The sequence below is a fragment of the Globicephala melas genome, chromosome 4, assembly GCF_963455315.2.
Source record: "Globicephala melas chromosome 4, mGloMel1.2, whole genome shotgun sequence".
In the NCBI taxonomy this organism is placed as follows: Eukaryota; Metazoa; Chordata; class Mammalia; order Artiodactyla; family Delphinidae; genus Globicephala; species Globicephala melas.
Window position 1 is genome coordinate 496,569 of NC_083317.1, and position 27,809 is coordinate 524,377.

Below are 27,809 nucleotides of genomic sequence, written 5' to 3' on the forward strand. Positions count from 1 at the left end.
GTGGGTGCCCTCCCGGGCCCCTCACACCATGGCCGGAGGTCCTGGCATCAGCCCCTCGCCTCTGACATCCCTGAACAGCAGCAGGCCCAGCCGTGCGAGCACAGGTCCGTCCCCGGCTGCCCGGAGGTGGGGCATGGGGCCTTGGGGGCAGGGAAGGGAGATGGGCCCTTCTGTCTGGGGAGCACAGCTACACCTTGACAGGGTGGTCCTGGGAGAATCTTACTTCCTGATGGAGGCAGCCGAGTGCAGGTGGGGTGGGGCACAGGGGCTGCCCTGGGAGGGTCAGCTGGGCCTGGTCGGAGCACCAGTCCTGGACCTGGAGGGAGTTGTCCCAGGGGTCTGGGAAGGGCCTCAGGTGCTCGGGGGCAGCCGTGATGGGGACTCACTAAGTCAGGCCCGAGTGGCCACCGTCAAGCTGTGGGACTGTGTCCTGTCGGCCCCGGAGTGGCCTCCTTGTCCTGGCAGCCTCCTTGCTGGGGCTGCAGCTCTGCTTCAACCCCGCCTGAGAGCTGATGGGGCCCTGCCCCAGCCCTGTCCTGTCCTCTCCCTGTCCGCCAGCCCTGCGCCCTGCCCAGGCCTTTCTAGGGATGGCTGGAGGCTGAGCCTGTGCCTGGGGAAGAGACGTCGGTGTAGAGGGGTCAGCGGGAGCACCTGGGGAGGTCGTGTGTGAGGGGTGATAGTGAGAGGCGTTGAAGGGGGAGCTGGCGAGGAGGCCTCAGTGAGGGGTGATGGTGAGAGGCGTTGCGGGGGGGGGAGCTGGCGAGGAGGCCTCAGTGAGGGGTGATAGTGAGAGGCGTTGCGGGGGGGGGAGCTGGCGAGGGGGCCTCAGTGAGGGGTGATGGTGAGAGGCGTTGCGGGGGGGGGAGCTGGCGAGGAGGCCTCAGTGAGGGGTGATAGTGAGAGGCGTTGCGGGGGGGGGAGCTGGCGAGGGGGCCTCAGTGAGGGGTGATGGTGAGAGGCGTTGCGGGGGGGGGAGCTGGCGAGGAGGCCTCAGTGAGGGGTGATGGTGAGAGGCGTTGCGGGGGGGGGAGCTGGCGAGGGGGCCTCAGTGAGGGGTGATGGTGAGAGGCGTTGCGGGGGGGGGAGCTGGCGAGGAGGCCTCAGTGAGGGGTGATGGTGAGAGGCGTTGCCGGGGGGGGGGGGAGATGGCGATAGTGAGAGGCGTTGCCGGGGGGAGCTGGCGAGGAGGGCTCAGTGAGGGGTGTGGGTGACAGGGTGCTTGCTGCTGAGAGGGCGTTAGTGACGGGTCTTTGCTGGGGTGGTGTTAGTGGGGGGTGTTCTTGTGGGGACGCTGAGGTGACGTTTGTGAGTGCATATTTTTGAGAGTATGTTAGTGAAAGGACGTTGGTGTGGGGACTCTGCTGACGAATGTTCATGAGGGACAGTGTGAGGAGGTTTGGTGGGGAGGCCTTGGTGAGGGGACATTTGTGCGAGGACACGGGTGAAGTGATAATGGTAGAGACAGTGTGAGTGTTACTGTGGGCCGTCGGTGAGGAAATGTTGAGGGAGCGTCTGTGAGGGACGCTCCTGGGGTATATTAGTGAGGTGACGTTAGAGAGGCATGCCGGTGAGGGGACATTTCTGAGGGGACACTAGGGGCAGTCAGTGTGGGGAACAAGTGAAGGGTGTTGGGGAGGAGGCTGGTGACGGGTCGATACTGAGAGACGCTGTGAAAAGTTATTGAGGGGACAGTAGTGTGGGGGGGAGATCGTAAGGGCTTGTGGGTGGGGTAACATTGGTGTGGCCGTTGCTGAGTGATGACCGGATGGTGGTGAGGGGACATTAATGTGGGACGTTGGTGTGGGGACATTAGAATGTTGACACTGGTGAGGGTCCTGGGTGAGGAGGTGTTTGTGCAGAGATGCTGTTGAGGGGATGCCGCTGAGGCGCCTTAGTGCTGGGCTGCTCGTGAGGCGATGCTGGTGAGGGATGTGCCGCTCTCAGAGGCAGGAGTGTGCCTGGCTCCTTACGGCCACTTTGAGGGCCTGCGTCTGTCCTTCCTGTGGGGGTGGAGGTGACAGGCATGACATCCACTCAGGCTAAGGGACCACCTTGAACACTGTCTCGGTCGCAGAATAGGGCGTGCCTCCTCCGTATGAGGACCCACGGCCTTGTGCACACTTTGGAGGCCTGGGGAGTCCGCTGGGCTCCCCCGAGGACTGCAGGCTGGTGATGCCTGCACAGCGGCCGTCCTGGGCGGGTTCCATGGCCACTGCGCTGGCTTCCTTCCGTGGCCTTGGCCCCAGGTGAGCCCATCTGGGTTCAGCTGTGCCGAGTGTCCTTCACTCATGCCCCCTGCTCTCAGGAGACAGGATCCATGTCCGAGTGGGGCTGGGTGGCGGTGAGCAGGCAGAGTGGGGACCCAGCTAACCCCGGCTGTAGAGGGGGCCTGAGGGTGTCCCGTGTGTATGAGGGAAGGCTCTGGTAGGAAACGCAGAATCCTAACTCAGACACCACAAGTGGCAGGGAGTGTGTCTGAGCGTCCCTCCAAGGGGCGGAGGGCTGGGGACGTGGGGCCTGAGAGGGAGCTGGTGCCCTTGCCCTCCAGGGAGGTCGGGGCCCCATGGGAGAGCGCGGGGGACACCAGCGTGGCGGGCGCCCTGCGGGTCCCCAAGGTGGCCTGCGCCCGGGAAGGACCCCGCTCACCTGCTCTCCGGGGTCGTAGGCCGGAGTCACGGAGAGGGACGTCCTTTCTTCTGCAGAGGGGACCCCGTGCAGGGTCCAGCGGACAGAACTCCAGATCCGTGGAGGGAGGGGCCCCTGCCTCCCCCCCGACCCCGCCCCCGGGAAGTTCACAGGCGCCGCCCCTGCCTCCCCCCCCCGGCCCCGCCCCCGGGAAGTTCACAGGCGCCGCCCCTGCCTCCCCCCCGGCCCCGCCCCCGGGAAGTTCACAGGCGCCGCCCCTGCCTCCCCCCCCCCCGGCCCCGCCCCCGGGAAGTTCACAGGCGCCAGCCCTGCGGCCTGAGGCCTGGGGCTGCCGGGCTCTTCTCTTTCTCGTGCAGGCGTTTCGTACTGTTCTTTGCGCGGAGGGAGGGGGGCAGAGGAAGAGAAGATACTCGGTGTGACGCCCTGCCTTTCAGCTGCAGGCCGTGTAGGCAGATGACAGGAGAGGCGGAAGTGAGTCAGTCACCCCCAAGGGGGGGTCAACAGGGTGTCATCGTGTTCTGGGCTGAACTGTGTCCCCCTCCCCCAAATTCCCATGTCGAAGTCCTAGCCCCCAGTACCTCAGAATCTGACCTTATTTGGAAATAGAGACGTTGCAACATAATCTGTAATTAGTTGAGATGAGGTCATCCTGGGGTAGAATGGGCCCTAATTAAAAATGACTGTCCAAGAGGGAAACGTGGACACAGACGGGCCGTGGAGGAGGGACAGGAACTGGCGCGCCTGGAACGGTCCCTCCCGAGAGCCGTCAGCGGGGGCGCGGCCTGGGGACACCGGGACTCTGCCGACTGCTGGCCTCCAGGCTGTTGTTGAAGCCCCCAGGTTGACATACTTTGTTAGGCCAGGCCCAGCAGACTAAACAGCCCGGGATTTAACAGGGCACTTCCCAGAGGGTGAACTTAAAAGACCTGGGCGTCTGGACAAAAAGTCACTGCGGCTGCCAGAAAGAGCCTCTCATTTCTCCCCTATCTATCTATCTATCACCTATATATCAATCAATTATCTATCTATCTACTTCTGTCTCATCTGTGTACCTGTCATCTAGCTATTATCTATATATCAATCATCTCTCATCTGTGTACCTATCTCTCTATATCTATATATCAATCTATCAGTTATCTATTTTTCTCTCTCTCTCATCTGTGTACTGTCATCTACCATCTATCTGTATCACCTCTCTTTCTATCATCTGTCATCTCTCTCTCATCTGTCTCTATCCACGAACATCCTTATGCAAACCAGCAAACATCCCTAAAGTTCTCTGGCCCCGTTTTGGGGACAGAGTGAGACTTCACTGACCAAATACTTTGTTTTCAGCCCAAAGCCAACTAGACAAAGGTGGATTCCACGGTTGAGGCCATCCAGTCGGTGCCCTTGGGAGTGGGGCGCCTGTAAGGACAGGGGGCCAGGCCCGGCACCCTCTGGGTGCACAGAGCAATCCGGGGGACCCCGGGGTATGATCAGTCCTGGGGCTTCTGTGAACGGTCTCAGCATCCCCACTGGCACAGACACTTGGAAGCTGGGGAGCAAGCGGGGTTCAAAGCCTTTATTGGACTGGGGTGTGTGCACACAGGGAGGTGCAGGGCCTGCTGTCACAGCTCAGTCTGATGGGCGAGGTGACGCCCAGAGACCTGGGAGCGGGGCCCGAGGGCTGGCAGAGAGCCTCTGGAGGGCACTCGCGGGAGGACAAGTCTGGGAATGAGGCTGGGCTGAGGGAGGCCAGCCCCAGACGTGCTCCCCGTGAAGCCTCTGGGGTCCTGGGAAGGCACAGAGGGCAGGACAAGGGTGGATGGTGAGGAGGGACAGTGCGCTCAGGGTGTCCAGGGCTGCGGGGTCCCCGGTAGGAGCTGGGGTGGGCGGGGGTCCTCCGCTCCTGACTTTACACCCACACGTGGAGAGACTGAGCCGTCAGTGCGCTGGACCTCTCAGGTGGGGTCTGAGTAGCACCACGGACAGGACAGCACCCGTGGGGCAGGGGTCGCGGGGCTGGTGGTGGGGGCGGGCAGGGGGCGCTAGCAGATCCAGCGGATGAACCTGTCGAAGAAGCCAGGCTGGGCCAGGCTGTCGTAGTCCTTCTCGCGGAAGACGGCGGCCGGGTCACCCAGGCTGATCTTGGAGAGCACGTCCGCGTCCACGTCGCTGCCCACGGCCACCACGGTGGGCACCACGTTCTGCTTGCGCATGGAGTGCACCGCCTCCTCCAGGCTGTCGTTGCCCGTGACGCCGTCCGTGAGGAACACGAAGTTCAGCTCGGCGTGGCGGCGCGCCCCGGCCCGCGCGCCGTGCACCACCTGGTTGATGGCGTGCACGACGCCCGTGCCCACGTGCGAGAAGGAGTTGAGGTAGCGCGCGCTCGCCAGCGCCTCCTGGATGACGGTCAGGTTGGAGGTCAGCGGGAAGGCCACCTGCTGCTCGCGTGGGCCTCCAAACTGCAGCAGCGCCACGCGCGCGTTGAGCGGGTCGTCGTCCCTGCGCGCCAGGGTCAGCCGCCGGGACACCTCCTCCACGAAGCGCCGCGCCTTGTGGAAGTTCTGCTCGCCCAGTCGCTCGGAGCCGTCCAGCAGGAAGACGATGTCCACGGGCCGCTGGGTGCACTGGGCCACGTACAGCTCTGGGGGCGAGACGGGGTGGTGCGCGGGCGACCTGGGTGAGGCCCCGCTGCCCCGCCCCAGCCGCGCCCCCCGGGCCACGCCCGCCCCGGCCACGCCCTGCGCCCGCCTCTCGGCGCATACCGCACCCACAGGAGCCACTCAGACCGCTGGAACTTCACCCAAGGTCACCGGAGGTCGGGAGCCCTCCACAGCACCCAGGACATGGGTCCAGGCTCCCACCCTGTCTCCCTGGGACCGACACCGTCTCTCCTGGTTGTGCTCCCACCAGGAAATGTCCCCAAACCTGAGGCTGCGGGGTCCCTTTCCACTCTCCCAGCACCATTCCTGCCCAGCGACCTCCTTCAGGCCTCGCGGGCAGGCAGGCAGGGATCATCAGTAAAGCCCCTTCTTTTGGCCCAAGAACTGGATGCGCCCAAAGGACCACAGGGCATGGGTAGTAGGGGTGGGGGAGAGAGGTGTCATCACACCTGTGATCGTGTACAAAGACCTCATGGAGATCCCCAGATGCGAGGACCCACCTCTGGAGGCTGGGCCGTATTTCTCCCAGCCCTGGGAGCATCAGGGAGAGAAGGGGCCTGTGTCCCCTCGACTGGCTCAGGCTTTGGTGGGCAGTGGGCACAGGTGTGGCAGCCCGGGTGACTCCCCGTTTACCTGAGACCCTTGCCTCTTCCGGGCAGTCACCAGCCCAGGACATACTGGACAGTGTGAGGGCAAGGCTGCCACCAGGGCTGAGGCTGGGCCTCTGAGGGACGTGGGCGCCTCTGCACAGCCTGAAAACCCGCTCCGCGCACGGGACCACAGGCTGGGTCTCCGTCCAGGAACGCGCAGCCAAGCCCCTCCCGAGATCTCAGCTCTAACGGCCGACGGGGCTCGGCAGCGGCGGGGCTGGTCCTCCCTCGTGGGTCCAGCTCTCAGCCCCATGGGCACCCTCCTGACCTGGGCAGGAGAGGACTCCGCTCACAGCCCAGGCGTGCTGACCCAGGGCCGGGAGCACAGGGATCCCATCGGAAGGAGGTCCTGACCTGTGGCGCCAACCACGAGGGGCTCAGGATCCCGCGTGGGCCCCGCAGGCACCAGGTGCCCCCCTGCATGGGCGAACCCCGAGGTCCAGGCGAGCAAGCAGTTCGCCCCAGCAGGTCGCTGACCACAACACACATTCACACTCCTTGTTTTTCAGCTTTTATAGAACGTATGAGATGCACTCACAGCACCTGAAGGACACTCTTGGGTGTGTCACCTGCAGTACTGGGCTACCCGCGGAGGAGCGAGTGTTTCCGGCAGATTTTTTTTTTTTAAAGGAGCTTATTTATACGGCAGTGCAGATGAAGAGCAGCTTTGGCTTAAACCCACAGAGCTGGAGCTGGAGCTGGAGCTGCCCAGCGAATTCCCTGTGTGCCCCTGGGCCTCTAAGTAAGTCCCTGTGGTCAGAGTCAGAAACGCGGGGACTGCTGGTTTGGGGGGGTTCTCGATATATCAACCAGGGGGGCGAGAGAAGCGCACAAGGGGTGACCTGGGCACAGAGGCCAGAGGTGAATCCGGGAGTTGGGGCCGTTTATGAGGCTCTGGTCTTCCCTCTTTCTTTTCGGCTAAATAACGGCCCCGAAGAGATGTCTACGTCCTAATCCTGGAGCCTGTGACTATGACCTTACATGGCAAAAGGGCTTTGCAGACGGAATTCAACTAATAATTCCCGTGAAATGGGGAGACCCTCCTGGATTATCCAGCCCTAAATGCCACACAAGTGTCCCTGTAGGAGGGAGGCCGGGGCAGGGCGGGGCGGGGGGGAAGGGGAGAGGCCAGGTGTCCACAGAGCAGAGACGGGAGCTGGAGAGGCAGGAAGGGCCTCCCTTAGAGGCCCAGAGGGCGCGCGGCCCTGGGACACCTTGCTTTTGGACTTCCGGCCTCCAGACCAAGAGAACAGCTTCCTGCTGTCTTCAGCCCCGCAGTGTAAGGTAGGCAGCCCCTGGGAGCTCCTGCAGCTGGGGGGCCGCACCCTGTGGGCTCAGCAGAGCGCCAGCACGGTCTCGGGGTCCCCCACGATGTCCCTGTGCACCAGCTTAAAGGCGTCAATGAACAGGTCCATCCAGTCCTGCCGTTCGCCTCCTGTGGCGAACTTGGCCCGCTCCGCGGTGTAGACCAGCACAGCCACCAGCCTGGAGTAGGCGGCTGGGTCCTGTGTGAGCTCCGTGGCGTTTAGCAACTTTTGGATCAGGGGGATGGTCCTGGGGAAGGAGGCATCCGGGCCCTCTTCCGTGCGGAGGAAGGTGACCGGGGGCTCGCCGCCAGGCCGCGGTCCATCTGCGGGGGATTCCAGAGAAGCTTTTCAGGGACTTGGTCGGCGTGATCGGGGCTCCAGCTGCCTCTCTCCTCGGAGACGAGGAGGGACCAAGAGGCCAGCGAGGGGGTCGGACGAGGAGCCGGGGAGGCTGCAGCTCCCCCGTGGTCAGCACGGGGTGCCAAGGCGAAGCAAATGGGGCTTTGGGGAGCCCGGAGGAGACGGGGAGCAGAAGCTCGAGAACTGCAAGACTCTTGGCACAGACGGCTGCTGAGGCTAACCGGGTTCTGGCGGCCCTGCCCTGGGACGACCCCAGCCCCTTAAAATGCTCAGTACTACTGGGACAATTTCCTGCCTGTTCCAGCCCGGCCTGTGATAGGCACCTGGGCTCCCAGAGCCCCTCTCAGGGTGGTTTCTCTAGCCGGCGTGTGATTACAAATCCTCCGCCCTTCACCTTCAGATGTAAACCTCCCTGCCCTGCGCTGTTGCCCTGAGGACCAGAGAGCAAACGCTCAGGGAGCCCCACGCTCTCCCCTTCCCGTCCCATCCCGTCCTGGGGGAGGTCAGGGCCTACCCTCCGGGCCCCTCGCTCCAGGCGCAACACGGCCTCCTGTCCGCAGGGTGCCTCGGACACGTCCAGTTAGCTCGCCCGGGTGGCCCGGCCTCACAGCCCCAGCCCTGCCCTGCGCCCTTCCTTTGGGGCGCCCAGCCTTCCGGAGCCTCCTGCCTTGGCGTGGGGGGCAGGGCTCGGGTCTCCCTGGCTCTCCCCCTCCCGCAGCAGCTGTCGCGGAAGAAGACCTGCCTTGGCCGCCTTTGCCTGGCGTCCGCCTTTGTTGCTCTTTGCCAGCCTCGTGGTTCCGCCCCAGTTGAGCTGCCCCCCTGCCCTGGTCCAAGCCCAGGATGTGGCTGAGCCTCTGGGTGGAAGGGGCCATTTGGCCCAGTAGGTCAGGGCTGTGCCAGGGCAGGCCGCGTCCACCCAGCGCCCCATCTGCGCAGCCCTCAGCGAGCGCGCCAGGGTCCACTCGTGTCAAGAAGGCCATTTGTAAACGCATATTCTGTCGTTACAGCTCCTTCCTTCCCTTCTGGGCACAATGTCTAATTTACTGGGAAATTTCAAATCGCTTTAAAGGAGAAGGAGATGGTGCGTTTAGCAGAGGGGGGACTTAGGAGAACAGGGGAGGGGTCCCTAAGGGGGCTGTTCCCTTTCACTGTCAGGTCCTGGAGGCTCAGGGGAAGCGAGATCACCAGCATTACTCTAGCATCAAAACCAAAGACATCACAAGAAAGGGCACGACAGCCCAAGATCTCTCACAAACACAGATGCAAAAATCCTCAATAGAATATTAGCAATCAACTCTAACAATATATATGTATTATACGTCATGACCAAGTGGGATCTATCCCAAGTCTGGAAGGCTGGTTCAGCGCTCAAAACTCAATGGACATAATCCATCACATCAGCAAAGCTAAAGAGGAAAAACCAACTGATCGTGTCAACAGGTGCAGAAAAAGCCTCTGACAAGATCCCACACTCGTTCACGACAGACTCTCAGTACCTAGGAATGGGGGACCCTCAGCTTGATAAGGAACATCTACAGAGACCCTCAGCGGACTCCCCCATGGCGAGAAATTCACAGCGTCCCCAGCAAAATCACCGCGGGGCCCTGGCACCAGGGGCTGGGTCAGGTTTCTGCCCTCGAGGGGCCAAGCTGACCACGGCATCCACACCCTGGGAGGAGTCAGGCACCCTGAGGGCAGGGGCACAGACCAGGGGTTAGTTGGGTCTCTGCGTGGACCCAACCCCCTTTAGCCCCCGGGGGAGACTGGGGTTGGCACTATTGGGCCAGCCTCTGGGGTTTGGGGTGGCTCTGGGTGCCACACACAACCGTCTTCAGCTGACTCTGGGGCCCCCAAGCCCAGGCCGTCTCTGGGATGACCCCACAGCTTGCCAACGGCCATGGCATAGTCATTGGTACAATCTTGGCGAGCACTTCCTTGGAAGTTCTCTGTCAGAATAAGTGTGTGGACCCCCGTCCCCAACTCAACACGGTCTCTTACCGCAGGCGGCCTTGGCGCCTTTGAACCTGCCCGGGGCCCCCTGACGCCTGGGAGGAGGCTGCCGGAACACTGACCTTGTGGCAGACATGGATGTGGACGCAGGCCCCAAGGTTCCCATCGGTGTTGGACCTGCCAACAGTCCAGCCCGACTACCCTGCCCCCCGCCTGCTGCGGAGGACCCACCACCCAGAGCCGGCCCTGGGGGCCCCTCCGAGGCAGCAGCAGGATGCCCAGAGGAGCTGGTCGATGCATCCTGCCCCTTCCCCGCCCCGAGGGACCCCAGCCCCCAGCCTCCCACTCTAGTGCAACCACATAGGGCTCGAGGCGCGGTCCCCTAAACACATCTGCTCTGGAGGGAAGAGCAAACCCCAGCCGCCAGGCAGCAGCTCAGGGCGTCAGGGCAGAGGCCCGCTCTGCAGCTGCCCCGGCAGCTCTGGATGTGTTCGCCTCCCTGAGGGTTTAAGACCCCAGCCATTTCACTTACTGGATCCAGGGCTTCCGCCTGCAGGAGCCGGGCGGCCCTGGGGTGTCTGTGCCTCTGGGCACCTCAGCCCAAGAGGCCGTGAACCTGTGTTCGAGACCAGCGGCCCGAGAGCTTAGCGCACCCCCTCCCCACATGCGCCAGGTGGGTGGGGTGGCCGAGCGACTCCAGACGTCAACTGCACCCTGAGCCCCCTCCTCAGAAGTGCCGGGGTCCCGGAGACCAGGCCACCGCGGGTCTGGAATCCGAGGCTTCTCACTGGGGCGGCTGCAGTGGCAATTCCTAGGGTCCCTGCACAACCCTCCCCCTGGCCCTGGCTGCTGGCTTTCCTGGGGGGCCAGCGGTGCCCGCGTTACCTGTTTGGCAGGGAAGTTCCGGGCACACGATCTGGGGGTCTAGGAGAGAGGAAAAGAGGTGGGGGTCCCGGTGGCTCCCTCGGAGGCCTGCGGAGACCTGGCCCCTCCCCGGCCACACGCCCCTCCCCTCCTCTCCTCCGGACTCACCCGGGCACAGCACGTCCTCCATGTCGTCGATGAACTTCTCGGCCACCAGGTCGGAGAAAAGCGTCATGTTGCGCACCTGCTGCGGCTTGTCGCAGGCGATGGAGTATAGGTTCTCGCTCTCGTGCTTCTCGTGGAACATGTCCCCGATGCCGATGGCCGTCACCGTCACGTCGTGGTTGCACAGCGCCCGCAGGTTGAGGTCGTCGTCGCGGGGGTCGTGGCGGCCATCTGTGATGACCACCGCGAACACGCGGGTCTTCTGGCGCCGGCTCTCCTTGATGAGCTGGTTGTAGGCGAACTTGAGGGCTGAGGGCGTCCAGGTGCCGCCCGCGATCCACTCAAGGTTCTTGACGGCCTCCTTGAAGCTGGACAGTGAGTCGATGCGCTCGTCGTCCAGCTGGATGGCCTCGAAGGTGCCTTCGTGGCTGTACTGCACGACGCCCACGCGGGTCCCTGCGGGCGGGCGCGGGCGTGACGGCGGCCCTCAGCAGAGCTAGGACCCCTCCGAGACCCCTCCCGTGGATTTCTACCCGGACCTCAGGCGTCCTGCGGCCCCTCTGCTCGAGAATGCGACCTGGTGCCCCCTGCCCCGCCGGACCGCCCCCCCAACTGCGGTGCCGCTGACCCGTCTCCGACTTGGGGTCCTTGGCAATGGCCCCCAGCCTGTTGACCACGTTGATGACGAAGTTCTTCTCCAGGGTGAAGTTGGTGTAGCCAATGCTCTCGGAGCTGTCGATGACGAACACCACGTCCAGAGCGCCACAGCGCTTCTCACAGTCTGCGGGGGGGGGGGGGGGGGGGGGGGGGGGCGGGCGGGGCGGGGTGAGCGGGGGGCGTGGCTAGAGGAGGGCGCGGCGAGCAGGCGGGGAGGGGCGGGCGGGTGACAACGCTGACCCCCGGCCCAGGGAGACAGCCTGAGACCCCAGGGGCGTGCAGCCAGGTGCACCGTGGGAAACACTGAACGTGAGCGGGAGGGGAGGACTCGGACAGATGACCCTGACCCCGGGACAAGAGCCCCCAAGGACACAAGTGTCCCAGTCCAGCCGCATGGGGGCCGCGACTCACCACAGCACCCGCACGTCTCCCTCACGTAGGTCATGACGTCGCACTCCTGTGACACAGCGGGGTCAGCCCCCAGCCCAGAGCGCAAACCCTGGGGAGGGGCTGGAAGCGCTTCTGCAGGAAGCCTGTGGTCCCTGCCCACCCCCTGCTCTGACCTCACCCCTGCTGACCTGCCCTTCAGATTTTTAGGAGGGAGAAGGACCCTGAGTCCCACCCCGACTGAAACCTACCGTGAGGCCGGGGTCTCCTGGGGGGCCAGGCTCTCCCTGGAAGGAGGAAGGATATCAGTGAGAGGTGACACCCGTCATGGCCGAGGCTGGGAGGGCTGGACTTATTCTCACGTGGCCACTCCAGGACCCCTGCATGGTTCGGGGTGCCCGTTGGCCTGGATGGCCCAGGGACCGTGGCCCGAGGGCCAAAGGGATGGGCGACTGACCTACCTCGGGTCCTGGCGCTCCTCTCTGCCCCCGCGGGCCTGGCTCACCAGGGGGACCAGGATCTGCCTGAGAAGGAAAAGGGCAGGTGGGCTCCAGCAGTACCTTGGGTGGTCCCCCCACGCGGCCCTGCCCCGGGCAACCGTCAACAGGGCGCAGAGGTACTCACAGGCTCGCCCTTCTGGCCTTTCCTCCCGGGTTTTCCTTTGGACCCAAAGTCACCTCTGCCCCCCTGTGACACAGGACACCCGTGTTAACAACGCAGAGAGCTCGGCAGTTGGCACTGCTCCCCTGCCGTCCCCCAGCCCTCCAGGGATCTGCCCAAGAGGGACACGCCTTTTCAGGAGGAACCTGTACTCAGCAGTGCGGGGCTGTCAGATGCAGCCCCACAGGGCGGCATTTCAGGGCGCGGCCCGCTCCCACCAGCAGAGCTCAGCACGGAGGCCGGCTGCACAGACCACCCCGCGGTACGTACCTCGGGGCCGCGGGGGCCAGGCTCGCCCTTCTCTCCCTGGGAAGCAAACACAGGGGTCACTCAGCACTGGGCTGAGGGGTGATGGCCATGCAGCCCCCTCCCTTCCCTGACGGGTGGGCTCGGGCATCGAAATCTGTACAGAGCCACAGAGGCTATGGGAGAACATTTGATTCCCGGGGGACCTGGCTCTGCTCTTGATGGTCACCCCCTGCCCCCAACCCCAGCCTCACCCTGGGCCCGGCGGGGGGCCCTGGCAGGAAGTAGCAGGAACCTTCCAGTCAATGGAAGGCCCTCCCGACAGTGCCCACCCCCTTCCCCAGTCCCTGCCCCCCCCCAGGACTTACAGGTGCTCCTCGGGGTCCCGGGTAGCTGAAGCCAGGCCTGCCGGGGTCTCCCTAGGGGACACGGGAGGCCAGTCAGGGCAGGGCCAGTGGAAAAGGTGGAGACTGAGTCAGTCGGCCTGGACTGGGGGTGGGTGGGCAGGGCCCGCCTTGGGAGGACACGCCACCCCTGAGGGTGAGAACACGGGCTGGGATGGGAGGTTGCTGCCCAGGCCCCTGATATCCTCCCTCACCAAGGCATGCTCCGGCAGCCTTACTCAGGAGCCCTGGCCCAACCTGCCTGCCGGGTGGGGAGGGGGCATACCTTGGGGCCAGGCTGTCCCGAGTCTCCGCGGGGGCCAGCATCCCCAGGGTCTCCCCGAGATCCCTGAGGGCAGAAAGGAAGCAGGGAGTCGGCACAGACGGGGCTGACCTCATCCAGCTCTGACCCCCAGGCAGCATCGCTGCCCTGCACGGCTGGCCGTCCTGAGGGTCTCTCCTCTCTGCGTGCTACGTCCCGGCTCCCCCGGCACACCCCCCGCCTGGTAAAGCCTGACCCCTCAGGGCAGGATGGCGGAGTGAGGTGCGTGGGGGCCCTTGGCTCCCTGTCCCGCTGCCCAGGTTTACTGTGCGGACAGTATCCTGCCTGCCCGAGGACAGGAGGACGCAAAGCCATGGGCCCTCCCAGGCATCCTGCTACTGACCTGCTTCCCGGGCTCTCCAACAGTCCCTTGGGGACCTCTGGGTCCAGGTAAACCTCGGTCTCCCTGGAGAGAAAAGAGACAAGGGCACTTCAGAGACGCTGTTGTCACTCACTGTGGACTTCGGCAAGGGCGGGGGGCCCTGCTGCCCTCCAAAAGGTCCTTAGCCCTGACCCCAGTGGCCCCAGGCAGGGTCTGCAGGGTGGAGGGCAGGAGAGGGGCAGGGGGCCCTGGCGGTGCCACCCCAGGAGGGTATGTGGCCTTTGTGGCTGCCCACCCGCTGCCCCACTTGCCTTGGCTCCTTTGTTGCCAACCTCTCCAGCCAGGCCCCGGGGCCCCTCAGGGCCAGGGTCCCCCTGTGGGAAGAGAGGCCAGGTTAGTCTGGGGGAGGTGAGGAGAGGGCATCATGAGCTCCCCGGGGATGAGGCCCCAGATGGTGGAGGGTGGTGCTGGAACAGCAGGCCTACCCGCTTGGCCTCATGCAGCAGGGCAGGGGTCACCAGTCCCAGAGGAGGGAGCCCCTCCTGTGAGACCTTCCCCCACATCTCACAGGCAAATGGCTGCCCTTGGATTTCACCACAAAGACAAAGACCTCCTGCGCCAGCTACAGGAGCACATGTGTGCGGGGCGGGGGGGGATGCTGGGGGGTGGAGCAGTGCACAGCCTGCACAGCTGTGCATGGCGTGCGTGGAACGGTCCTTGCCCAGGCCTCTGATCAGGGAGTAACTACTGCTCTCCCAGACCCTGCAGGGAGTGCACCCTGACGGCCAGGCCCCGGGGGTTGCCTTTGTTCTCCTAGGTGGACCGTGGAGGGGGTGTTGGTCATCCCTCGTCACAGGGGCTCCACTGGCACCACGGTGAGACTCCGGTGTAGACACAGACACGGCAGACAGCGCCCGAGACTCCCCCGTGCGGACACTCACCTTCTCGCCCTTGGGGCCATCGCTGCCTGGGCTGCCCTTGATTCCAGGGTCTCCCCTGCGCCCCTGCAGAGAACAGGCACGTGGGAGTGTGGGGTTCCAGGGTGGGAGCCCCACTGGAACCCGACACTCTGTTCTCCCCACAAGGACTCTGGCTGTGGGGTCTGGGGGCCCCTCCAGAGGGCCTCAGCCTAGACCCTGTCCTCTGCTGGGTCGGTTTGGTCCCAGACAAGGATTTAAGAAATGACGGGGGCTGGTGAGCTTGTAAGTCCGGGAGTTCAGGTGACGTGACTGGGACCGAGCTTGGACCAGCTCTTCGCGAAGTCCCTCTGTTTCCTCCGGATCGGGATGCGTCCCCTCTGGGGGTCAGCCCTGGGACTGGGCTCCACCCACCCCATGGCGAGACCCTCAGGGACGGCTGGGTGCGGTTGCCGTGTGGACCTGCAGAGTGTGTGCTTGGGTCTAGGTTGAGCCCTCGGGGGGTCCTGCCAGCGGGGCAGGTGGGGCCCCGGGGCCACTTAATGGGCACTGCGTCCGGCAGGGGCGTGCCTGGGCCCCGCAAGCCACTCCTCAGCGGCCCTCCGTGGCGGCTGCCATGCGGGGGCCAGGAGGCTCAGCTGGAGAGGCTGGAGGACGCTGGGCCCAGAGGCCCAGAGCAGCGCGCGCTGAGGCAGCCCTGAGGGAGGGTGCGGCAGGCCGGCCGGGGTGCCCAGGGCCTGTGCGCGGGTGAACTCACGGGCTCGCCTTTGGGGCCTCGGGGCCCAGGCCCACCCTTGGCTCCTTTCAGACCGGGACTTCCTGGGGCTCCGGTGTTGCCTTGGTAGCCCTGTGGGGAAGAGACAGCTCAGCTACGGCCGTGACCTGCCCAGGCGGGCGGACACCTGTGGGCAGGGCCCAGCCCGTGCGGACGCATGCCCGCCGTCTCTGGTGGGGCCGTGTTTCCCTCGCGGTGCGGTGCGCCGTCACCTGGCAGCAGGGACAGACAAGCTGGGGGCGCTCAGGGCCCAGGGCTGGCCTGCCTGCCCACCCCCCGCCATGGGGCACCACGGGAGTGCAGCCGGAGCCCGCCGGGAACACTTGCCTTGCTTCCTTTTGCCCCGTTTTCCCCCGGGGGCCCTCTGCGTCCTGGGCGGCCAGGGTCCCCCTGGAAAGGTTTGGAGAAATCAGCCTCATGCTCTTCAGATGCCAGCAGTGGGGCAGGACCCCGGCGGGGCTGGGGGCACGCGCTTCCCCTCCCGTGTCTGTGGAGCAGGTCCCCGTGTGGGCACCCACGGCCCCCTGCCTGGTTTGCAGGGCCAGGGCCTCTCTGCTGGGCGTCTCGGCCCAGTGCTACGGGCAGGGAGAAGGCCTCCAGGAGGCTGGCGACCCCCTCTGCTCTGGACGGCCCGCCACCTTGGCCAGGCCGCCTACCTTGGAGCCTTGATCTCCCGGCTCCCCAGGGCTGCCGGCTTCCCCCACGTAACCATCTGGGCCCTGCAAGAAGGGAGAGGCTTGTGCTGGGGCTCTGGCCGGGAGCTGCGCTTGCATCTTCCCTGCGGGGTCAGGGCCAGCTGACCAGGGGCAGGGTGACCAGCACCCCATCGTTGGACTGGCTGCCGGGACCCCCGGCCTGGGTGGGCAGACTGGACAAGCCGCTGGCCCGGGAGCCCCTCGGGACTCTGGAAGCAGCCACCCTCCACCTGACCCGGGAGCCCCTGAGGCCATTCGTCATGTTGTGACCCCAACCCCGGCTGAACCCTGGCGGGGTTCCGGGACAGGCGAGGCAGGGGCTGGAGGGAGGAGCCCAGCTACTGGCTTCCCGCTGCAGCTTGCAGGGCTGGTGGCTGCCCTCCCCACCCCCGCCTGGCGCCCAGCATCTCTCAGGGCCAGGGGCTCGACGCAAAGCCTCGACGCTGTGCTCACCCGATCCCCGGCGTCTCCCTTGCAGCCAGGAGGTCCGATGCGCCCCAACTTGCCCTGAAGGAGAAGAGGGGAGCAGAAAGTGCGTCAGGGCCAGGATTCGGAGGACACAAGCCCCGATGACAGAGGTCAGTGGTGCCGGGTCTATGTGCACCGGGCACCCCACTGTGGACGTGTGCGTCAGTGGCTGTCAGGGTGGCGGTCCAGAGTCTCCGGGGTTGCAGCCGGGAGCATGAGTGCCTGTGGTACCCTCCAGGAGTGTGCATGTGTGCGTGCATGCATGGTGCGTGCTCACCTGTGACATTTGTGTGTGTGCTGTTTGTGTGCACCTGTGCACGTGTGTGAACCACCAGTCAGGCCAGACGTGGGGTCTGCAGGCCAGGCAGGGAGATTCCTGCAAGGCCGGCCCTGCTTTTCAGGAGCAAATGTCCACTTCCGCTCTTGCAAGGTTCCCGTGTGTCCTGTGTCCACTGGGTAGATGCAACCACGGGCCACCCAAGCCACAGGTTGCGTGCAGTGGCCAGAGATGCCCAGAGGCCTGGCCCCTGGAAAGACCTGGGAGTCTCGAGGGCGTGGTTGTCATTTCGCGGGCACCCTTGCTCCGCCCAGGGACGCAGCCCCAGCGCACTCTACCTTCTGTCCATCCGTCCCGTTCTTGCCCGCCAGGCCGGGGGCGCCCTGGAGGAGAGGGAGGAGGGACTCTGTTAGCCCCGATGCTCCTTCCTTCTGAGCAGTGGGGAGGTAGGCGCCCTGCCCCCGCCCGCCTGTCCACTCACCTTTCGCCCTTCGGCTCCCAACTCGCCCTGCACAGGAGGAAATGAGGCTAGTTAGCGCTGCTGACACATCACAGATGCCACTGCATTAGGCCCAAGTCTACCCTTGGACAAAACACGAGGCCAGAGCGGCCCCAGAAGGCTACTACCAGCACGACACCGGGTCCCATGCCCCAGCACGGACCCCCGGCTCGCTGCCGGACACTGCTGCCAGGGTTGGGGCCATGTGAGGTCTGGCCGCCCAGAGTCCACTCTCACCTTCTCTCCTTTGAAACCAGGAACACCCTGAGGTCGGAAGGAAAGAAAAGCAGCGTTACCAGTGTGTGTGTGCTGGGACCCAGCAGGCCTGGGGGAGGAAGGAGGGACGGGGAGGTGGGGGGATGGGGGTGGGGTGGTGGTCGTCAGGCTCGGGTGCAGAGGCGCCACCAGGGACGTCGCTGGAAATGCAGAAGCGCCTCCCTTCCTTGGGGCAGGGGTGGGAGCGGTGGGCCACGCCAGGCACATCCTGACCCCAGCGGCCGGCCCCGCCTGGAGCCAGGGAGCCCTTGGCTTGTCCCCACGTGTCCCGCCCCCTGGGCAGGGTCCGCAGCAACTTGCCTTGGGTCCTGGGAATCCAATGGGGCCTTCGATGCCTGGATCTCCCTGTGGAAGAGCAAAGGGCCGTGGATGTAACCTCAGCCGTGGGGAGCGGGGGCCGCCGGGATGGGGTGTGGAGGGTACTCACCTGTCGCCCCTTCTGTCCAGGCTCTCCGGGCTCACCCATGTTGCCCTTGGCGCCCTGAAAGCAGATGAAAGAAAAAGGAATAAATCAAGGTGGGGAGGCAGCAGATGCATCTGGCCAGCGGCCTGGCAGACGAGCAGACACCCCTCTCCCGAATTTAGAAAGAAGCCACTTGGTAATAACTTTCCCTGTAACGGTGTTTCAAACGCTCTGTCTCATGTCCTCAGAGGTCTCTTTCCCTCTCCTGCCTTTACACTGTTTGACATGAATCACTGGTGTTTCTGATTCCCTGGCAGTAATTGTGGAAGGATTTCATCTGCTACACCTCTGTTGTTACGAAAATGCAGGGCCAACCTAACCTTAAAACCTACGCATGTACCAAATGGCAGGCCTGAGCGCCCTGTGTGAGTTAGCGCCATGTTACCAAGAGCGACGGGGTCCATGTTTCCTTGTGTACTTGAGCATGCTTGTTTACTTTACAGGAGTCTTTTATGCGCAAATCTTAATTAAAAAGTATTCCTCCTTTTCTCAAAATGCCATATAAAAGGCAGCTGATGAAAACTGAATTTTAGTTCTGCCAGGGTGAGAAGTGGTGAGTCCATCCGAGGTGCAGTGGCCCTAAATCTGGAGTTCAAGACAGGTCGGGGGCTTTCCTGGGAAACAGACCCCTCGGGTCGTCTGGGCATCTTACCTTCTGTCCGCGGTAGCCCTTGGGGCCGGGGGGCCCGGGGATCTCCAGACAGCTCACCTTGTAGCACTGAAACAGGAAGCAAGGGGCAGCGCGTGAGGCTAGCACCGCAAGTCCCAGGAGGGAGGAAGGGGGTGCAGCCTGTGGCCCACTGGACACTGGGCCACGCTGAGCTGGGGGCTGCATGATGGAACAGACCTGGGAGGTACCCAGGAGGCCCCTGTGCCCACCAGGGGCGGGTTCAGGGGTCCACACCAGTGCTCTAGTCAAGTTTTGGAAATCAAGGCTGCATTAAGCAATGACCAACAGTAGAAAGTATTAAATCGCTGCTGGCCAGTCCCCCCTGTGCTTGCATATTAAATCGCTGTGGTATTGAGCAGCTGCTCCAGGAAAGGGTGCGCTTGTAGCATCCTGGGCTGTGAGCTGGTGCTGGGGAAGCTCAGGCTTCAGGTCCTGTGCTGCAGGTCCTGTGCTGGGCACACAGCTGGCCACCTGCCTTCTCTTGGCCTCCCTCGGGTGGATGGAGCCCGTCAGCCCAGAGGGCAACCCTCAACCTCGACCCTCATCTTTCGGCTGTGTAGACCCTAACGCTGACCTCCTGCGTTTAAACAGCCTGGTTTTGGCCAGGATCCCTTTGTCCAGACTCGAGTCTCAGGCCCCACGTGGAGCTGAGGGGTCTTGCTCCCTGGCCGGGCCCCCCTCATTGTCCTAGACCTCGGGAGCCCCAGGGAGTGGGGCGCGGGTGATCGTCTCTGCTGGGTCAGAGGCCCCAGGCAGCTCCCGGCAGGGCCGGCAGGGATGGAAACGCTCTCACCTCTCCGTAGGCTTCATGTTTCTGCGGAAAAGACCCAGAGAGAAACCCTGGTTAGCGGGGAGCTGGAGACATGGTCAGCTCCGAGTCTGGGCAGGGACGCAGAACACCGGAATAGACAGGACCCTGCCCGGGGCCCACCCTCTTCAGCCACCTCACTCAGAGGGGGTAAACTGAGGCCCGGAGCGGTGGACTGCCCCCTGCCACGCGGGTGAGCGGATCCCAAGGCTCTGGGCCCCACGCTACGTCCCTGCTGCTGGCGGGTGGGCGTAGCCTCCCCGGCCCAGCGACTCACCATGACCTTGATGATGCGGTTGATGGTGTCCTCGTCGATCTCGGTGGAGTCGGGCCGCATGGTGGCGTAGTTGTTCCGGTAGAGCTCGTGCGGCGTGTTGGCGATGTCCCGCAGGCCCTGCTCGTTCAGCTTCAGGTTGGGCGGCACCGCGAAGAGCCGGATGCCCTCCTCGCGGGCCCGCTCCGCCTGCAGCTTGATGCCCCCGCACGGGCTGCCCGTGACGTGGCCGTCGGTGATGATCACCGCGAAGTTGACCACCCCCTTGCCCACGTGCCGCCGGACCTCCTGGGTCATGTTAGCCAGCATGCAGTCGGTGAAGGTGCCGCGGCGGAAGGAGCTGATGCCCTGCAGGCTCTTGGTGAAGGAGGCCCGGTCGCTGCCGGGCGGGCTGAACACCTCCACCAGGTCGGAGAAGTGCAGGCCGCCGTAGCGCCAGCTCAGGGCCACCTGGTCCAGGTAGAGCTCGTCCTGCAGCTGGCTGATGAACTGCAGCACGAACTGCTGCATGTGGTAGAGCAGGCTGTCGGTGGGGGACTGCATGGTGATGCTCTCCGACGTGTCCAGCACGAAGTACACGTGGATCGGGCAGTCGGCCTTCTCTGGGGACGCACACGAGTCACCGCGGCGCCGGGGGCCCTGGCGCGGGCTGGGGCCGGGCTCAGCCCGCCCCGCCTCCCCGCAGCCCGCCCCGCCCCCGCCCCCCGGCCCCGCCCAGGCCTCGCCCGGCCTCGCCGCACCCACCCCGGTGGTACCTGGGCAGCTGTTCCTCTCGGAGGTGCTGGGGCTGATGACCTCCTGCTGCTGAGCGTGGACGGCCCCCAGGAGGCCCCAGAGCAGGAGGGCGGAGCAGGGGCCTGGGAGCATCTTGGCAGCGCGCGTGCGCCCCGACATCCTGCAGCAAGGGAGGGCGGCGCTGCAGACGGTGCCCCGCGCGCACAGCACGGTCCGAGCCCTACTCCCCAGACGGTGGGGGCGGCACACACGCGGCCGGCCAGCAGCTGGGCTCAGGGGGCTCCTATCCCCCTGCCCTGGATGGGCCACAAGCATTGACTGGGAGCAGAGACGGCAAGCTTTGGGCTCCGCTCCGGGTGGGACGCTCGCCACTCCTCCCTGCCCTGCAGACCCTGGGTGCGCTGGGCAGACAGGTGCGTCCTGGGAACTGAAAAGCCAGTGACTGGCATCAGTGAGGACAGAGGGGGTCCTGCGGTGGGCAGGGCAGAGGGGTCGCTGGGGGCGACTGGGAGGAGGGGCACCCGGGGAGGGGAGAAAGGCCCAGGCTGGGCCGGGGTGCGCCTTGGTACTGGACGCCATGCTGACTGGGGGGAGGGGACGGCCTGGGGAGTGGAACGTGGGCGTTGACAAGGACAGGCCTGGAGGGCTGGCAGGCAGTGGCCTCCGGGTCCTGCTTTGTTGAGGGACGTGGGACATTTGCACAGGGTGCAGGGGACCCTTCTCCAGAGAGGTCACTGCGCCCTGGAATGTCTCTGCGGGGCCTGAGGTGGTCCTGATGCTGTGGCCTCTGCAGCCGAGCGCACCCTCTGCCGGACAAATGCAGTGAGAGGACCTCGAGGTGCGGCGGGGTGGGCTGGCTGGGCTCTGGGGACACGGTGTGAGGGGAAGGGGAACACTTCGTGGGAAGGCGAGGAAGGGGCTTGTCACCCTGCTGTTCCAGTGGGGACCCTGCAAACTGGTTCACTTGGCGCCCCTGGAACAGAGGGTGAACCTGGTGAAGATGCAGCCCTGCTGGGGACTTGGGCTCTGCTGGCAGCCTGGGCCCCCGCATGGCTGGGTGCGAGAGGAGGCACCTGGAGGGCTCTGGAGGGAAGCAGAGGCGTCAGGGGCGCTTTGGTGCTGTTTTCGTGGTGATGCCCCTCAACGCTGTGGAAACCTCTCATTTTTGAGAGGAGGTGAATTTGCACTTGGGTTTAAGGTGAGAGGGGTTATTCCTGGCGTAGTTAGGGGTGCACAGGACGTGGTCCTGCCTCCCTCCGCATGGGGTCATGGTTAGCTCAAGAGGCTGTGAGGCTACAGGTAACGGTCATGACCCCGAGGGTGGCGACAGTTGCTGAGATTAAAGCAAGCCCCGTGGGAGTATCAGGAAATCCAGGAGGGCTTCCTGCAGGAGGTGATGGATATGCCCAGACTGCGGGAATGGCCAGAGGAAGGAAGCTCCTGGCCGAGAGGAGTCTGGTTTAGGGAGGTCTGGGGGCAACGCTCAATTGAGGTGAGGACTAAGAAGGTGGGGTGAGGGGCAGGCCAGGGGCTCAGAAGCACCCAGAGGCCAAGAGGGAGTCGGGCTGCACCAGCCAGAGCCAAGGGTCCAGAGCCATCAGCCACCGGCGACGGCCACCGTGGGACCTTAGTCAGAGGGCCAGTCAGGGCTGACCACTGAGATGCGGGCCCGGCTTTGTCCTCCACTACCCCTCACCCCGCTGCTCCATGGAGGAGAGACCGCAGAGAGGGCACCGTAAGGCCCACCATGTCCTGTCTGCTACAGATGAGAGGGGACAGAACGGGGGGGAGCCTTGCCCAGCTTGGCACTGTTCTCCATATGCACACATGTCACACGCCACACACACACATCACACACACATCACACACACAGACATCACATACACACATCACAGCATACCACACACGTCACATGCCACACACAGACATCACACATACACAGCACACACAGGCATCACACACACACATCACAAACACCACACACACATCACAGCACACCACACACACCGACATCACACACACACATCACAAACACCACACACACATCACAGCACACCACACACACGTCACACACACACACAGCACAAACACCACACACACATCACAGCACACCACACACACGTCACACGCCACAGACATCACACACACAGCACACCACACACACGTCACATGCCACACACAGACATCACACACACACACAGTACACACACAGGCATCAACACACACATCACAAACACCACACACACACACACAGACATCACATACACATCACAAACACCACACACACACACATCACAGCACACGTCACATGCCACACACAGACATCACACAGACATCACACACACACAGCACACACACACAGACATCACACACGCACATCACAAACACCACACACACGTCACACGCCACACACAGACATCACACACACAGCACACACACAGACATCACACAGGCACATCACAAACACCACACACCACATCACACAGACACACACAGCATACCACATGCGGACGTCACACACACATCACATACACCACACCACACACACACAGTGTACCACACACACATCACATGCCACACACACATCACATAGCACACACCACACACAGACATCACCATACACACAGACATCACACACACAGCACACCACACATGTCACACACAGACATCACACACACAGCACACCACACATGTCACACACAGACATCACACACACAGACATCACCACACACAGCACACCACACACACGTCACACGCCACACACATCACACACCACACATGCATCACACACCACACACACAGAGCACACACACAGCACACCACACACACGTCACACACACACATCACACACACTCACACATCATACACCACACACAAAACACACATAATATATTAAAAGAAGCCCACATAATAAAGTGTACTGGTGGAAAATCGTACTCTCAAATGTAATGAAAAATTCTAAAAATATCTACCCAAGCAACAACAAAATACAGAAAACACCCAAAGGGAAAAATCACTTTGGCCTGTGGCAGGCAGCCTCCAAGGTGGCCCCCAGTTACTCTTGCCCATCCAGAGTCCTCTCACCCCCTGAATGGTCTCTGGCCAGTATGACCAACAGAATAACGTGGAAGTGATGCTGTGTGACTTGCACGACTGGGTCGTAAGAGGCAGGTGCCGTCTGCCTGGGCCCCTCTCCACTTGCTCGCTCTGGGGGAAGCCGGCTGCTGTGGCGTGAAGGCGCTCAAGCAGCCTTTGCCGAAGCTCGTGGGGGAGGTGATGAAGCCCACAGCCGACAGTGGTGAGTGAGCCATCGTGGAGGCAGACCCTCCACCTCAGCCAAGACTCAGATGACCGAGGCTGTGGCCCACATCCTGACTGCACCTCATGAGGGACCCTGAGCGAGAACCACCCAGCGAAGCCTCTCCTGATTCCTGGCCTGAATACATTACAAGATAGTAAACGTTTATTGTTTTAAATCACTAAGTTTTGGGTACTTTATTACACAGCAATAGACCACTAATAGAGGCATAAAACTTTTTCTCCACAACGTTGTCAACAGAAGATGAGACAATAATTCAGAATTTTGACAGGAAAATAAAATGACCCAAGGATGTCTCCCCAGCCAACTTATCTTTCACGTATAAGGATAAACATCTCAGAACACTAAAAAGAGAGCTACCATATGGTCCAGCAATCCCACTCCTGGGCATATATCCAGACAAAACTCTAATTCAAAAAGATACATGCACCCCTATGTTCACAGCAGCACTATTCACAATAGCCAAGACACGGAAGCAACCTGAATGTCCACTGACAGATGAATGGATAAGGAAGATGTGGTATATTTATACAGTGGAATATTAGCCATAAAAACCCACAAAATAATGCCATTTGAAGCAACATGGATGCAACTAGAGATTATCACACCAAGTGAAGTTAAGTCAGACAGAGAAAGACAAATACCATATGATATCACTTACATACCGAATCTTAAAATATGACACAAATGAACTTATTACGAAACAGAAACAGACTCGCAGACATAGAGAACAGACTAGTGGTTGCCAAGGGGGATGGGGGGTGGGGGAGGGATAGATTGGAAGTTTGGAGTCAGAAGATGCAAACTATTATGTATAGAGTGGATAAACAACAAGGTCCTACTGTATAACACAGGGAACTCTATTCAATATCCTGGGATAAACCATAATGGAAGAGAATATAAAAAGGAATGGATATATGTGTATAGCTGAGTCGCTTTGCCATACAGCAGAGATTAGCACGTCATAAATCAACTATACTTCCATTAAAAATAAAAAAAGGATAAACATCTCAGATGTAAATGGGTTCACATCTATGCCACCCACACACCATTCCTAAAAATATTCTGCAAGGAATTTCTGCAAACAATCGAGAAATGAATAAAGATAAATGAAAAGCAAAGAAACTTGAGATGTACAGTAAAATATAGAAAATGAAGGGAAAAGAACTGAAGCATAAAATTAAAAGCCAGAAATTTCACATAGATCAGTGTGACAATAAAGGTGTATGGCTTAAATTCTCCTGTAAAGACAAACTTTCCTAAATTGGGTCAAAAAATGAAACCCATTGCAATGAGGTTTATGAGTCACACTTTATGTAGAAAGTCACAGATGGTGTAAAGAAAATGGAGTGGGGAGGGATGGATGCAAACGGAGAGAAAGACGGGGCAGTGTTGTTGAGACACTAGAATTGAAGACAGAGGGTGAGGGATGGGGCCCAGGAAAAGATAAAAGCTGCTGCAGTCCAGTTATAAATCTTTATGTACCTAATTTCATAACACAATATTACTTAAAGCACAATCGGTGAAAAATCAAAGAAAAAACTGACAGACTGCAACCAAGTAGACTTTAACTCATCTTTTTACGCTATTGACAGATCATATTAAAAAAAACAGAGGATCTGAATGTTATGTTTTATAAAACTTTGATAGTAACAAGCAAGGATTATGTATTTTCTAAACATAAAGGATTTGGATAATGTGCATAAAACACACCCACATATTACATATATACCTATGTTTTCAAAACCTACAAGTAGGGAACACACACTCTTTTAAAAATTTTACAGAATTCAATCCTAGAGTAAGCCACAAAGAAAGCTTTAATTTATTAAAAAAATGGAAATTTTACAGATAAAATTCTTTGAGCTACAATGCAAAATTTGTCACTAATAAGACATAGGGGAAAAAACCCCAAAACAAAGCACTTGAAATTGAAAAACTCTCGCAAAAAGTACATAGGAATTAGTGACAATGACGATGTACACTTAAAAACAAATATGAGAAGGCCAAAGCTATAATCGGGGGAAAATACCTAGCCTCAGATGCTTTATGTTATAAAATAAGAAATTAGTGTAACAAATTAGGCATGTGGTTAAAGAATAGGGACAAAAAATACTTAAAGAGATAAATCTCAGGAAAGCAAGAGAGAGAAAGTGGTAAAAAAACCCAAAAACAATTGGTTGAAAAAAAACTACAGTAGAATAATAAATACATCTAAGAGCTGGTTCTTCAAAAAGGCCAATAAAATAGAAAAAATTTTAGCAAGTCTAAGCAAGAATAAAAATGATGTAAACACAAATATAGAAATATACAAATTTAAGGAGTAAAATAATAATAGATGAGGAGAGTTTTTATTGTTGTTTGTTTTTAAGAGCATACCAAGTGCAGCTTTGAGCTAGTAAACGTGAAAGACCGTTTTCTGGGAAAGTGGTCTCACCTCTAGAGAGGAGGTGAGGAACTGGCTGGACTCTGACTTGGAAGGAATGGAAACACTGGAAGGAAACACGTTTCCAAAGACTCTGGCCCAAACAGCTTTTGGGTGAGTTCTTTTGCATTTTCAAGAACAAACACTACTCTATTTAACTTATTTCAGAACATAAAAAGATAAGCTTTTCAATTCATTTGTTAACTTGGCAAAACCTAAGACCAAAACTTGATAAAAGATATCCCTAAAAGGAACTCTATAGATAGGTATCACTTTTGAATACAGTTGGAAAAATCCTAACTGATATTAGAAAATAAAATATAGTAGCGTGTTAAGGACAACTAAACCAGTACTAAGATGAAGTTAGTTAAAAATACAATGATGCAACATTAGGAAACATATTAATGTAAGTCACATTAATATAAAAAAGAAAATCATGTATAGGCGTACCTCAGAGATACTGTGGATTTGGTTCCAGACCACCATGATAGAGCAAACATTGCAATAAAGGAAGCTGAAGGAATTGTTTTGGTTTTCCAGTGCATGTAAAAGTTATGTTTACACTATACTGTAGTCTATTGTGTGCAATAGTGTTACGTCTTAAAAAACAATGTACATAACTTAATTAAAAATACCTTATTGCTAGAAAAAATGCTAGCCATTATCTGAGGCTTTAGTGAGTTGTAGTAGTAACATCAAAGACTGCTGATCATAGATCACCATAACAAGATAATAATGAAAAAGTCTGAAATATTGCAAGAATTATCCAAATGTGACAGACATAAAGTGAGCAAACGTGGTTGGAAAAATGGCGCTGATAAACTTGCTCAATGCAGGGTTGCCACAAACCTTCAATTTGTAAAAACCAAAACATCTGCAAGGTGCAATAAAGTGAAGTGCATTAAAACGAGGTATGTGTGTAATTGCTCTAAAAGAGCCCCAAAACATCCATTTGTGGTTAAACAAACAAACAAACAAGTCAAAACCTCATAAGAGACTTAGGAGTTGGATTAGCATTATAAAAGTAAAATCTCATAAGAAACTTAGGTGTTGGATTAATATTATAAAGGATATAAATTTCAAATCAACAGCCACTATCAAATTTTACACAAAACCTAAATAGGTGTCCTTATCTTTGTGGGTCACAGACTCCTTTAAGAATCTGGACAGTTTCACCTGACACATATGCACAGATTACTCATATACAGAAACCAAAGTCCTCATTAATTCAGGGGGTCCATCTATGGAACTGACTCTGGATTAAAAACTCCTGCACTTGAAGAATGACCATTAGAGTACAAAAAATAAAAAAGACAAAGAGTGTTGATCTCATTATATTATTCACTGTTGTATTCGAAGCCAATGCAATAAGACAGTAAACAGAAACAAAATGTAAGTCTTGGAAAGGAAGAGATAGGAACTGTCCTTATTAAAGATGGGACTGTCTACCTAGAAAATCCAATAAAATCAATTGAACAAAGTTTAGGGGAGAGAGAAAGGGGTATTCAATGAGGCAATTATAAGAAAAAAATACACAAAAATCTACCGATTTTCTTCTATCAGCAACAACCAATTAGAAAACGTAATGGAAAAATAACTATTTACACTAGCAAGAAAAACAACTTAAATCCAAGGAATAAA

General features: G+C 59.5%; 1 protein-coding gene across 2 annotated transcripts in view; it reads right to left on the reverse strand.

The window, feature by feature from the left end:
• Positions 1–4,198: 4,198 nt before the first annotated feature.
• COL6A2 (collagen type VI alpha 2 chain) overlaps positions 4,199–27,809 on the reverse strand; it is a 37,341-nt gene continuing 13,730 nt past the window's right edge. Inside the window, exons 2-28 of one of the 2 annotated variants that reach the window (XM_030835649.2) lie at positions 20,445–20,584; positions 19,693–20,291; positions 19,401–19,421; positions 18,590–18,655; positions 17,902–17,955; positions 17,775–17,819; positions 17,436–17,462; positions 17,181–17,207; positions 17,038–17,082; positions 16,408–16,461; positions 15,916–15,978; positions 15,587–15,649; positions 15,242–15,331; positions 14,509–14,571; positions 13,879–13,941; positions 13,589–13,651; positions 13,210–13,272; positions 12,909–12,959; positions 12,565–12,600; positions 12,259–12,321; positions 12,096–12,158; positions 11,886–11,921; positions 11,659–11,704; positions 11,219–11,371; positions 10,594–11,046; positions 10,447–10,485; positions 4,199–5,275 (exon numbers count right to left, since the gene is read on the reverse strand). In XM_030835649.2, the coding sequence (XP_030691509.1) occupies positions 4,677–5,275; positions 10,447–10,485; positions 10,594–11,046; positions 11,219–11,371; positions 11,659–11,704; positions 11,886–11,921; positions 12,096–12,158; positions 12,259–12,321; positions 12,565–12,600; positions 12,909–12,959; positions 13,210–13,272; positions 13,589–13,651; positions 13,879–13,941; positions 14,509–14,571; positions 15,242–15,331; positions 15,587–15,649; positions 15,916–15,978; positions 16,408–16,461; positions 17,038–17,082; positions 17,181–17,207; positions 17,436–17,462; positions 17,775–17,819; positions 17,902–17,955; positions 18,590–18,655; positions 19,401–19,421; positions 19,693–20,291; positions 20,445–20,583 (3,084 nt within the window). In that variant the 5' untranslated portion in view covers position 20,584 and the 3' untranslated portion in view covers positions 4,199–4,676. Of the gene's footprint in view, positions 5,276–5,368; positions 7,575–10,446; positions 10,486–10,593; positions 11,047–11,218; positions 11,372–11,658; positions 11,705–11,885; positions 11,922–12,095; positions 12,159–12,258; positions 12,322–12,564; positions 12,601–12,908; positions 12,960–13,209; positions 13,273–13,588; positions 13,652–13,878; positions 13,942–14,508; positions 14,572–15,241; positions 15,332–15,586; positions 15,650–15,915; positions 15,979–16,407; positions 16,462–17,037; positions 17,083–17,180; positions 17,208–17,435; positions 17,463–17,774; positions 17,820–17,901; positions 17,956–18,589; positions 18,656–19,400; positions 19,422–19,692; positions 20,292–20,444; positions 20,585–27,809 lie in introns of those variants that run through there. The other variant, XM_030835650.2, reaches the window with a different exon arrangement.